The sequence below is a fragment of the Pteropus medius genome, unplaced genomic scaffold (genome assembly GCF_902729225.1).
Source record: "Pteropus medius unplaced genomic scaffold, Ma_sr-lr_union100, whole genome shotgun sequence".
Lineage (NCBI taxonomy): Eukaryota > Metazoa > Chordata > Mammalia > Chiroptera > Pteropodidae > Pteropus > Pteropus medius.
This window is the reverse complement of record NW_024349804.1, coordinates 11,820,701-11,831,268: the sequence shown is the minus strand read 5'-3', so window position 1 is coordinate 11,831,268 and position 10,568 is coordinate 11,820,701. Positions and strand designations below refer to the sequence as shown.

The 10,568-nt window shown below is 54.3% G+C and overlaps 1 protein-coding gene across 4 annotated transcripts in view; it reads left to right on the top strand.

Moving 5' to 3' along the window:
• CRMP1 (collapsin response mediator protein 1) overlaps window positions 1-10,568 on the top strand; it is a 48,974-nt gene that overhangs the window by 22,309 nt on the left and 16,097 nt on the right. For 3 of the 4 annotated variants that reach the window (XM_039838215.1, XM_039838218.1, XM_039838217.1), the window contains 3 exons: window positions 151-315; window positions 7,320-7,381; window positions 9,257-9,337. In XM_039838215.1, the coding sequence (XP_039694149.1) occupies window positions 151-315; window positions 7,320-7,381; window positions 9,257-9,337 (308 nt within the window). The remainder of the gene's footprint in view (window positions 1-150; window positions 316-7,319; window positions 7,382-9,256; window positions 9,338-10,568) is intronic. The other variant, XM_039838216.1, reaches the window with a different exon arrangement.

Here is a 10,568-nt window from a genome sequence, read left to right as displayed (position 1 = left end):
GTGATGATGATGGTGGTGATGATGGTGGTGATGATAGTCATGATGGTAGTGATAATAATGATGGTGGTGGTGATGGTGGTGAAGAGACTACTATTGGAACAACTTGGGTCCTAAGGATGTTGGAATGTGACACATATTTTTCTGTCCCAGTTGACCATGTGGTCCCTGAACCTGGGTCCAGCCTGCTGACCTCCTTCGAGAAGTGGCATGAAGCAGCTGACACCAAATCCTGCTGCGACTACTCCCTCCACGTGGACATCACCAGCTGGTACGATGGCATTCGGGAGGAGCTGGAGGTGCTGGTGCAGGATAAAGGTCAGTCACAGCTCAAGAATGGGGTCACAGTTCTGGAATTTCCGTTTCTTTGGTGGATCTGGTTGTATGGGATTCCTTTATCTCCATCTGCCGTGAGCCCAGCTATGAGCTGTGCATTGCCGTACAGCCAGCGATAAAGCAGGACGCTCTCTACAGAGTCTGTCTTCTCCTTCGGGCCCTGGGGAGGCACGCCCGTTCACAGGAGAAAGCGCGCCTCCTTCGCTCGGCACGCAAGGCCCTCACTGATCTCACCCCGCTTTTGTCTCTCTGCCGTAAACTCATCTGGGTCCTTGTCCGGGATGCCGCCCCCTCAAACCTGCTGCACCGCTGGGCCTTTGCTCATGCTCCCTTTGCCAAGAACGCCCTTTCCTCTCCGCTGCTACTCGGCTCAGCCATCGCCTTCTCCATTTCCCCCAATCAGAACCGCTTTATCCCCTGAATACCCGTAGCAGGTTGCTCTCTTGGGGGCACCTTTTCCATTGTTCTTGGGTGACGGGACACGGGTGGTCTCCCCGGATGTCCTGTTAAACCCTGAGCTCTCTGAGGGAGGGGACCGTGTCTGTAACTCTCTGTACCCCACCCCGCTCCCCCTCTGTTGGGCTCACCAGGTGTCTCTGCGCGGTGTAGCTACTTTATGGTGCGCATGACATCACGTGAGGGGAACTGAAGACCCACAAAAGCGAAGAACGAGAGAGCAGGACGAGCCACGGCGTGGGTGGCCATCTGGAGAGGCAGTTCCGGGGCTGGCTGAGGAGGCAGCCGCCAGTGAACCTGGTGCTTCAGGGGGAGCTGGGGGCGTGTGCAATTTTTAAAACATATATGCTGCATTTTCTCATTATAAAAGTATCATTTCCATGATAGAGAAAAGTCAGAAAATTGAGAGAAGGAAAGTAATGTTTTTCCTCTGGTCCTATCTGTCCCTAATGGCCACTTAGCAGTGATGTCAAGGATTCCTGCCTTCCACCCCCTGTCTGTTTGGACGACTTTCTCTTTATCTAATGATACGATGGCAGTTATGTAGAATCCTTTATGAAGTGATCGTTACTCTTCATTAATAACTTTCTGATGGCTCCTAGGTAGTACACAAGGTAATGGCTCGTTTGCTTAGCGGTCTTCTTTTTATCGGGCACTTAGGTTTTCCGTTTGCTTTCCTGTCGATCGTGTCAAGGTGACCATCTCGGTACATAAACATCGGTTTGCATTTCTAATGATTTCCTTAAATTTCCAGAAGCGAAATTGTGAGGTCAAGGTTTTCATCGTTTTCAAGATCGTGACACTTAGTGCCAAGTCACTTTCCCGAAAGGCGACCCCGCTGGCACACCCCCAAGCCCACGTCTCTCGCTCCCTGTGTGTTCACACCATTGGGTGTTACTGTTTCTACAAAATTCTAGCTAATTGGATGGGCGAGAGTCAGTTCACTATCGTACATTTCGGTTCTTCAGTCGCTAATTATGTTAAACGTTCGGTGTACGTCTTTCCCTATGTGAACGTCCAGCTGTATTTTTGGCCCACGTGTCATTGTGGATTTTTCTCGTGTCTGAGCTCTCCGTGTCAGGAAGTCACCGTCCCTCCACAGCGGCACACATTCTCACTTCGTGCAGAATTGTAATCCGAGGGAGTTTGCATTTCGTACAGAAGCCCCGTCATCCACGGTTTCACTTTCCACGGTTTCAGTTATTTGCAGTCAGCGAGGGTCTGGAAATAATAAATCGAGAATTCCAGAGACAAACAACTCGTGATTTTTAAATTGCATGCCATTCCGAGTAGCATAAGGAGATCTTGAGCTGTCCCGCTCCCTCCCCCCAGGGACGCGAATCGTCCCTGTGTCCAGGGTCCCCATGCCGTGTATGCTCCCCCACCTGTCAGTCACTTAGTAGCCGTCTCAGTTATCAGATGGCCGGGAAATCGCAGTGTTTGAGTTCACTTATTTTACGTAATAACAGCCCCCAAATGCTCTGCGCTTCCTTTCATTGAAAAAACGAAAGTCTCGACTTAAGGCAAGAAAAAAATCGTACACTGAGGAGGTTGCTGAGCTCTATGGTAAGAACGAATCTTCTATGCATGAAATCGCGAAGAAAGGAAAACAAACTCATGCTGCTTCGCCGTGACGCCTGACGCGGTGATCACAGCCGTGGCGTGTGACGAGGGCTTGGTTAAGGTGGGGAGGCATCGCGCTGTGGCTGGAGGACACGGACAGACCGCAGCCACGTGACTTTTATGACAGTATGTTGTCATAATTGCTCTATTTTATCATTAGTGATTGCTGTTGATCTCTTACTATGCCCGATTTGTAAATTAAGCTTTATCGTAAGTACGTATGTACAGGGCTCTGTGCTATGCGTGGTTTCAGGCTTCCACGGGCGGCCTGGGACGGGTCCCCCATAGATAAGGGGGCACGCCTGCATCACGCTTCCTACTGTTAAATCCTGAGCAGTTTTCCGTGTTACTAGGGGCTTCATCAGGTTCATTGTGACAGCCTGACCTTGATGTGCCTGTGGGGGAGGGGTCAGGGAGCAGCGGGATTACAAACCTCATGGGAGGGTGACATAGCTTTGTCGGGGAGGGGACTTCGTGGAGCTGTATGTGCTGCATGGTCCTGGAGGAGGGCAGAGAGCTGTTTTTTTCCCTTTAACTAGAAACTTGCAAAGGAAAGACTTGGTGACGTTTTTAGGTGCATTCATGGATTTTAGATGTCTAGCCAGTACTGTAAAATGCCTTTTATTTGTTTAATTTTCAGAATCAGTACATGTTTATTGAAGCAATATGAAAGTATCTAAAGTGAAGTAATAATTTAGTGTTTGTCTTTCCAGGCATTTTTCCTATTTGTATATGTATGTACAGAACCTTTGAATGTGTATATACATATCCTATTTGTATATGTGTATGCATACTCACATGTGCATCATTTTTACATAAATATAACTCTACTATGCATAATATTCTGCAGTATGCTTCCTTTTACTCAATAAAACGTCCGGACAACCAGACTCCTGCACTTAGCAACTTCGCGGCCTTGGGCCAATTATTTAACCTCCCTGCCTCAGTTTCCCCATGTGGAAAATGGAGGTAACTAAAAGGTTGTTGTGAAGATTGAACGAGAGGGTACAGGTCAAGGGCTTAGAGCCGCGCTGGCCTGTGCTGGCCTTCTCCGTTGTTAGTTATTCGTTGGTTATCTTTCCGTGTTGGTGCATACCCCAGTTCTCCGAAGAACTCTGGAGTATTCAGTTTTTGTGGAGGTGCTGGGTCGATCCAGCTCCTGCTGGTGAATTAAAGAAAACAGAACCTGTCCCAGGGCCCCCAGGGAGCAAACTCAAAGGTAGAGGGGCAAGTATGCGTGACTTTCCTGTTGCTGCTGGAACACGACCCACCACCTTATGGTTCAAAACCACACACGGCCATTCTGGAGTCCGACGTCCGGAAGGTTCTGACGGGCTAACGTCAAGGCGTGGGCAGGGCACATTCCTCCTGGAGGCCCCAGGGAGAGCCCGTGCCTGCCCTCTCCAGTCCCTGCAAGGTGTCCGCGCCCCTCGGCCCGTGGCCCTGCTTCATTCTAACCGCTGCTGCTGCCATCACGCCTCCTTCTCCGACCCTGCTGATTACCCTGGGCCCACCCAGGACGATGTCCCATCTTGGGATCCTTAATTCACAGAGTCCCCCTTGCCTGGGAGGGAACTCGCATACAGGTTCTGGGGATTCGAGGAGTGGTCATCTTCAGGGAACCTTTATCCCGCCTCCCACAGAGTGATCAGCCCCTGTGAGCAACGCAAAGGAAGCAGGCTGGGCCGCAGGGTGCCCTGAGACCCGGATGCCCTTCAGATGTATCCCAGGAAGGCGAGGGGCTTGGGGCTTCATACTCCTGGCATCCAGTCATTGGACGTGGCCCCTCTGGGAAGGGGTGTGGCCTTGAGCTAGGCAGCTGTCTCAGTGGAGGGTGGCTGGGCATGGCTGACAGCTGAGGGTCATCTGCCCGCAGCTCTCCAGCAGTGTGGGGAGGGGACGAGTCCTTCATCCATGAAGGGGGACCTTGCGGCTTATCGCAGCCCCCACAGTGGTTTGCTGTTTCAGATGGTGCTGTGGGACACAGGACATGTTCGTAAGGATATCTGTGCTTGCTGGTGCAAAGGCGTGTGAAGGGCAGAGAGCTGTTTGTGAACATGGGGTGTTCACCTCTCTCCACCTGTGCGGGAGGTTTTGGGAGATGGGGCCAGGAGGGACCAGCTCCACTGACCTGTGCCAGGTGGACAAATGCTGGCTCTGTGTGTAAATTGGTTTCATCTTCTAAAGCTGGGCAGCCTTACCATGCTCTGTCTCTCATGAGTGCACAGTCTGGGCTCCGCGTTACTTCTCTAGCCACAAGCCGGAACAACCCGAATGCCCATGGGAGGGCGGGCGGTCAGCAGGGCGCGGGCTGCCCCTACGATGGCCTGCTGCTCAGCGTTGAGAGGGAATGCGCATCCGGCGCCTGCTACAATGTGGATGAACCCTGGGGACACCATGTGATGGTGTCAGACGCCGTGTGATGGCACTGTAGGTGCCTAGATGAATCAGGGTCGTAGAGAGAGGGGTAGATGGTGGCTCCGGAGGTGGGGGGTCATATAATGGGGACAGTTTCAGTTTTGCCAAGATAAAAAGTTCGGGGTATGAGGGTGAAGACGGCCGCACGACAGTGCGAACGCACTTGATGCCGCTGAGCTGTACACCTGGCAAGGGTGCTGGTGGCGGATTTTGTGTTATTTGCATTTCTCACAACTGCTGAAAACGAGCGATTCCTGTGCGCTCACGGCTCTGGACGGGCGCGTTGGTTTGGGCTCAGCTGGGCATTTCTGTCCTTCCTCAGCTGGGACGGTGGCGGGGCAGGGGGACACTGCTCTCCATAGTCCGTCTCTAGCGGCTGTCATGAGCTACTTCCCATGTTGGGTCCCAGTGGGGGAGTGACCCGCGCGCCCTCTGATGTTGGCCGAGGCTTGGGATGCGAGTGCTGCCATTTCTGCCTCATTCAATTGTCCAGAGAGGTTGTGGCATCAGCCCACGTTCGAGGGCTAGAGAAATAGATGACTTCTCGAGGGAAGTCGCTGCAAACCCTCTGTGACACTTTGAAGATTTGGCAGCCGATTTAATGTCATCCTGTATCTACATGAAATGATCTCGTTTATTCCCAGTAGGTTGTAGAGAAGGACCCTTCCTTCCTTGTATCTCTAGTTTCTAAAATGGTACTCACACGTAGTAAGTAAACGTTCGATGAGTGAGATGATAAATATTCCATGAAAAAGGGCTTCTGGGGTCCAGTAAGTTTAGGAGATGCTCACGGTTCACTCCCTTCTCCAAGAGCCTGGTTGATTGCTGATGAATCCACTCTTTCTTCATCGATGTACACGTCACCCTCCCTGTGTTGACTGCAGACAACAGAGTCCCTCCAGAGCGTGGCTGAGGCTGAGTGACGCTTCCGTGTGTGGCGACGCGCATCCGAGGATCCCGCGGCATGGGGGGCCGCGCGTGCTCACCCGAGGTTTCCTCTGAGCCGGCTCCGTCCTCCCTCCCACCCTCCACCCGCATTCTTTCCTTCCGTCATTCCTCAGGGGAAATGGAGCAGCTGGGTGGGCATCTCTGATTCAGGGACCAGCCAGGTGTCCTTGGTACCAGCTGGACTCAGTCCCTCTTCCCGGCTCAGCTTGGTATCTGTCAGGTGCCCCGCCCTGGACCAACCACCTGTAGTTTGGGGCCACGGGGTATGAACACGGCTGCTTCCTTGGTTGACAGGTGGATAGGGAAGAGGGCAGTTGCTAGAAAATGCGAGGGAGTCCTGCGAACTGGGGGGTGTTATGAGAAGGTAGACAGCCCAGTGGGTATCACAAGAATGTGATACCGATGAGTCGTTCATTTATTTTTATTTAAGCCTCCTCGATAATGGGAAACTGATCCTTTTATATCAATCTCTGAATATTCTTTTTCTTTCCATTTCTCTTGATCTTTCGGGAAAGGAATTTTTTGTTGCCAAGATTTTCTACACAAGAAAAGAATTTTGGCTTGTCTTCACTGTTGCTTAGTATAAAAGTCTCAGTCCCATTTAACCCTTTTGCCTTAAATTCTTCGTTTTCTTTATCCAAATGTTTCCTGATTCCCTCAACAAACAGTTGCATGGCACATAATGTGGGTGAGCAAGATGAAATAATATATACGATGTGGTCCTCGCCCCAAACCGCTGGAAGGTGAATTAGGGAGATGTATCCCCCGCCCCCTGCTGGCCCGTTAGCAACACACATTTACTTTGGTCAGTGTCAGGGTTTTGCGTCCCGCCCCCTCTCCATCCTTGCAGCTCTCGTCCCGGCTCAGAGCCTGAGCACACCTGTCCGGTTTGCCCTCAGCATCCTCCTACCTGTCTCCCATTTCTCCTTGCTGTTCTGCCCACCCATTCTCCACTCTGCTTCCGGAACAGTCTGAGACAAAAAGTCTGATCGCGTCCCTCCCTTTAAAAGCACGTGCCCCTTCTGGATAGTGGTGATGGCTGCAGACGTTATGAATGCCCTGAATGCCCCTGAATTGTATACACGATAAAATGCTTATGATGGCGAATTTTGTTATTTGCGTTTTACTGCGATAAAAAAATACAGGGGATTTTTTAAAAGCACATGCTCCCTCTGCTTCAGCCACAGGACACTTTCTAGTACCTGCACACCTAATGTCCCTTTATCCTCCTGTCCTTGCCCCTGCACAGCCCTCCCCCTCAGCCAGATACCGCCTCCCCCTCCCCCACTCGGTCCCACCTCCTCCCCCTCCCCTCCTCCCTCCCAGCTCCCCATTGTCCCCACTCCTTCACATTCAGCTTAGGCGTGACCTTCCCAGGAGGCCTCCTCTGGCCCTCGCCCACACCCGCAGGCGCAGGCGGTGCTGGGTGCCCCCTGCCCGATCTCGGTGGTTTCCACTCTGTGCTGCGATCATCACTTTGTAAGGAGGACATGCCCTTTTTCTTAAATGTGTTTTTCTGTTCTCCTTATGTCTTGAAACAGGCGTCAATTCCTTCCAAGTCTACATGGCCTATAAGGATCTCTACCAAATGTCCGATAGCCAGGTAGGTCCTCCCGCACACTTCCTTTCCGCCCTGGGCAGGAGCGGGCGGCTTTGACAGGCGAGCCAGCCCCGGGCAGGGGAGGGGCAGGAGCTGGCAGGGGAAGGCTCTGGGGTCAGGTGCTAGGTCGCCGTGTGACCTGTGTCAGTGTCCCCCTCTGGGCCTGCATTCCTGTCTGGCTCCTGGAGGGGGCGGAGCAGGCGATGCCTCGCAGGTGGTCCCCAAACCCTTGCATCACCCTGAGAGCTCATTAAAAGGACAGACGCTTTGACCCCATCGCAGACTCGCAGGGGTGGGGGTTGGGGGTGGGGCAGGGCTCGGGTCTGTACCTCCTAGAACCTCCCAAGCTGGTTCTAGAGGTCAAGCCAGGTCAGAGGTTTGACCCTGAGGGGGAGGGAGGGGATGTCACCTCCCCTCTCAGCGTTCTCATCTGTAAGACGTGGTCACCTCTGGCCCTGCCGACGTCCAACAGCTGCCCGTGGGCAGAGCGAGTATAGGAAGACGATGCTCTCCATGGCCGGGGCTGGGTCACTGCTCACCGGGCGCCTGGCCTTGGCACCACTGGGACTCCGGGTTCTGTTTGCTATCGTAGCCCTGCCCTCTGCTTGTCACAAAGGCAGGGCAGTGGCGGCGAAGGGCGCGGATGCTAGAGCCAGATGCTTGCCACCGGCCGGCCGCGGCCTTGCTGTGCAGCCTGGGGCCGCTTTCTCAACCTCTCTGTGCCCCAGACTCATAATGGCGTCTGCCTCGTGGAGGCCGTCAGGGGTTAAATGGCTGAGTAGAGTAAAGCTTTGGGACAGTGCCTGGCACGCTGCGGGCGCTGTGCGGGTGTCAACAGGCTGCCCCTCGTCAGGGTGTTCGCTGTGCAGCGGGAGAAGCACATCTGCCACCTTTCGAAACAAACACTTGGAGTCAGAAACTCTCACCCCCAGATGCCCTGAAACCCTTCGGTACCGCCACCAGAGGGCATTTAAAAAGCCGGAAATCGGTTCACTTCTGTGGAAAAAGTAGCACGTGGCACCTGGGTGATGGAGGGTCCCTGTCTCATTCCAGCGTCCGCCCCAATGCAGCCCTGGGCCCAGGCGGGGTCGGGCAGACTGTGGATGACGCGCCCCAGCGCCTCGCCCCTGCTGTCTGCTCTGAGAGGACATACCCAGTGGAGGGCAGTGTGGTCTCACACACACGGGGAACAGAGTTAAGATTTGAGAGCCGCTGGGAAGGGCACACGGTGGCTTTGGTCCACGCAGGGTGCAAACATCTGGTCGCAGCCCCTTTGTGGGGGGCAGGAGGGCCGCTGGCAGTGGGCCGGGCCTGTCTTGGCTGGATAAGGTGATGCTGGGCGGGGTGTGCAGGATCCAAGCGTTAGAGTCACCGGAGGACCTTTTCCTGCCACCCCACTGTGGTGTCTCAGACGATGTGGGTTCACAGTGTCGTGAAGACGTGCCGTCTCCTGAGGCGGGTGGCTGGCTCCGGCGCAGGCTTGGCGGGTTCCATTGCACGATTTCAGTAAAACCGTGATCGGTTGCTCACACCAGGTGTCACTGTCAACAGGCTCTGCCATGGAGCAAATCCAGAAAGAGAGCAAAAGGCACAGTGTAGCCGTGGGGCCGAGGGCGCCTCCTGCCCTGGCGTGACCTTGACCAGGTCTGCCCCAGCCCGGCCCCTGCTTCTGGATCTGGAGGGGGTCAGGGTCCAGGGACGGTCTCTTCCAAAGCCTACTTGTCGTTGAGCAGGACAGTCCATTGACGGGGGTGGAGCAGCCATGCCTCTGCCACGGGGGCCGGCAGGTGGCCGGCAGCATGCGTGAGGGTGGGGGTCTTCGCAGACGCTCCGCCACGATCGTTGGCCTCTCCCCAAGCTTCATTTTTTCCTCCTCAGCTCTATGAAGCCTTCACCTTCCTTAAGGGCCTGGGAGCTGTGATCTTGGTCCACGCAGAAAACGGAGACTTGATAGCGCAGGTGAGTGGTGTGCGTTCCCGCCCCTTCCACTGTGCTCGGCTTCTCCTTGCTGTGAAAGGCACGGTGGGGGGCGGGGGGTGCAGGCGTGGACAGTGAGGTGATGAGGCGGTGGGGTGGCCAAGCCAAGCGCTGGGTGGCAGTCGCACGCACCCGGTGCATGACCTTCCGCCACGTTCTCCGCGAGCCCCAGTTTGTGCGTCTGTGCGGTGGCGGTGACGTAACTGCCCCGTGACCTCGGAGGGCTGAGTGCTTCATATAACCCACAAGGAGAGGGCTCCACACAGGGCCCTGGGAGCCAGGGTCGGCTCCCCGGTGGCCTCTTAGATGTCACCTACCACACGCCTCTCAGTGTGCCTGGTTTTGCACTTTGTGAAAATGGAACCGTGCCGTGTGGGCTCTTGCGTCTGGCTGCTTGGGCTCAGCGGTAGGTCTGTGGGATTCATCCCTATCGTTACATGAGGCAATTGCCTTTTCTTTTCCGTCCCAGCATAGGATTCTGCTGCGTGAATGTGTCACAACTTATTCTGCAGGTGATGCGTATTTAGATAGTTTCGAATTTGGGGCTGTTGTGTGTAACACTGTCGGGAACGTTCCGGTTCAGTCTCGTTAAACCTGTGTTCCCTTTTGCTTAGTGTGTCCCTGGGGCGGGTGGCTGGGTCACGGGCATGTGTGATTCAGCCTTCGTCGTTCCCGCCAAGCAGTTTCCCCGGTGCGGCAGCGGCACCCCCGCCGTGGGCGCAGTCTGCTTTGGGGCCCGGTCCTCAAAGGCTGCACATCGGGGCTCCTGAGCTGTCCCCACGGTTCTCAGCTCCAGTAAATCTATCTTCGCATATCGCTTTCCAGCCTCTAAAACTGTGTCTCGTCCTCACCGCATCCTCGTGGCTTCTGTGTACCTCCTCTGTGACCTCGGTGGGTTTCGGAAGGGGTGACAGCAATGCATGTGCTCAGCCCGTGGCGAGGGTCTTCGTGCTCTGCGTTCCCCCCCATTACGTCGCTTTCTCCTTCCTCCCTCCTCCCTTCTTCCCCTTCCTTCCTTCCAGCAGAAATAGTAACTGACATTTAAACAACCTCGCATGAAGATCTCTCCATACCGTAAAGTCTTTTGTAAACAGTTTGCAAAAATGCTTTGTGAACATCCATCTTCAAGAGCAGAGATAATTCCATCGTTCACTTAGATCCACACCCCAGCCGTTAGGCTGAAATCGTTTCCAGTTTGTTTCTATCATCAGCT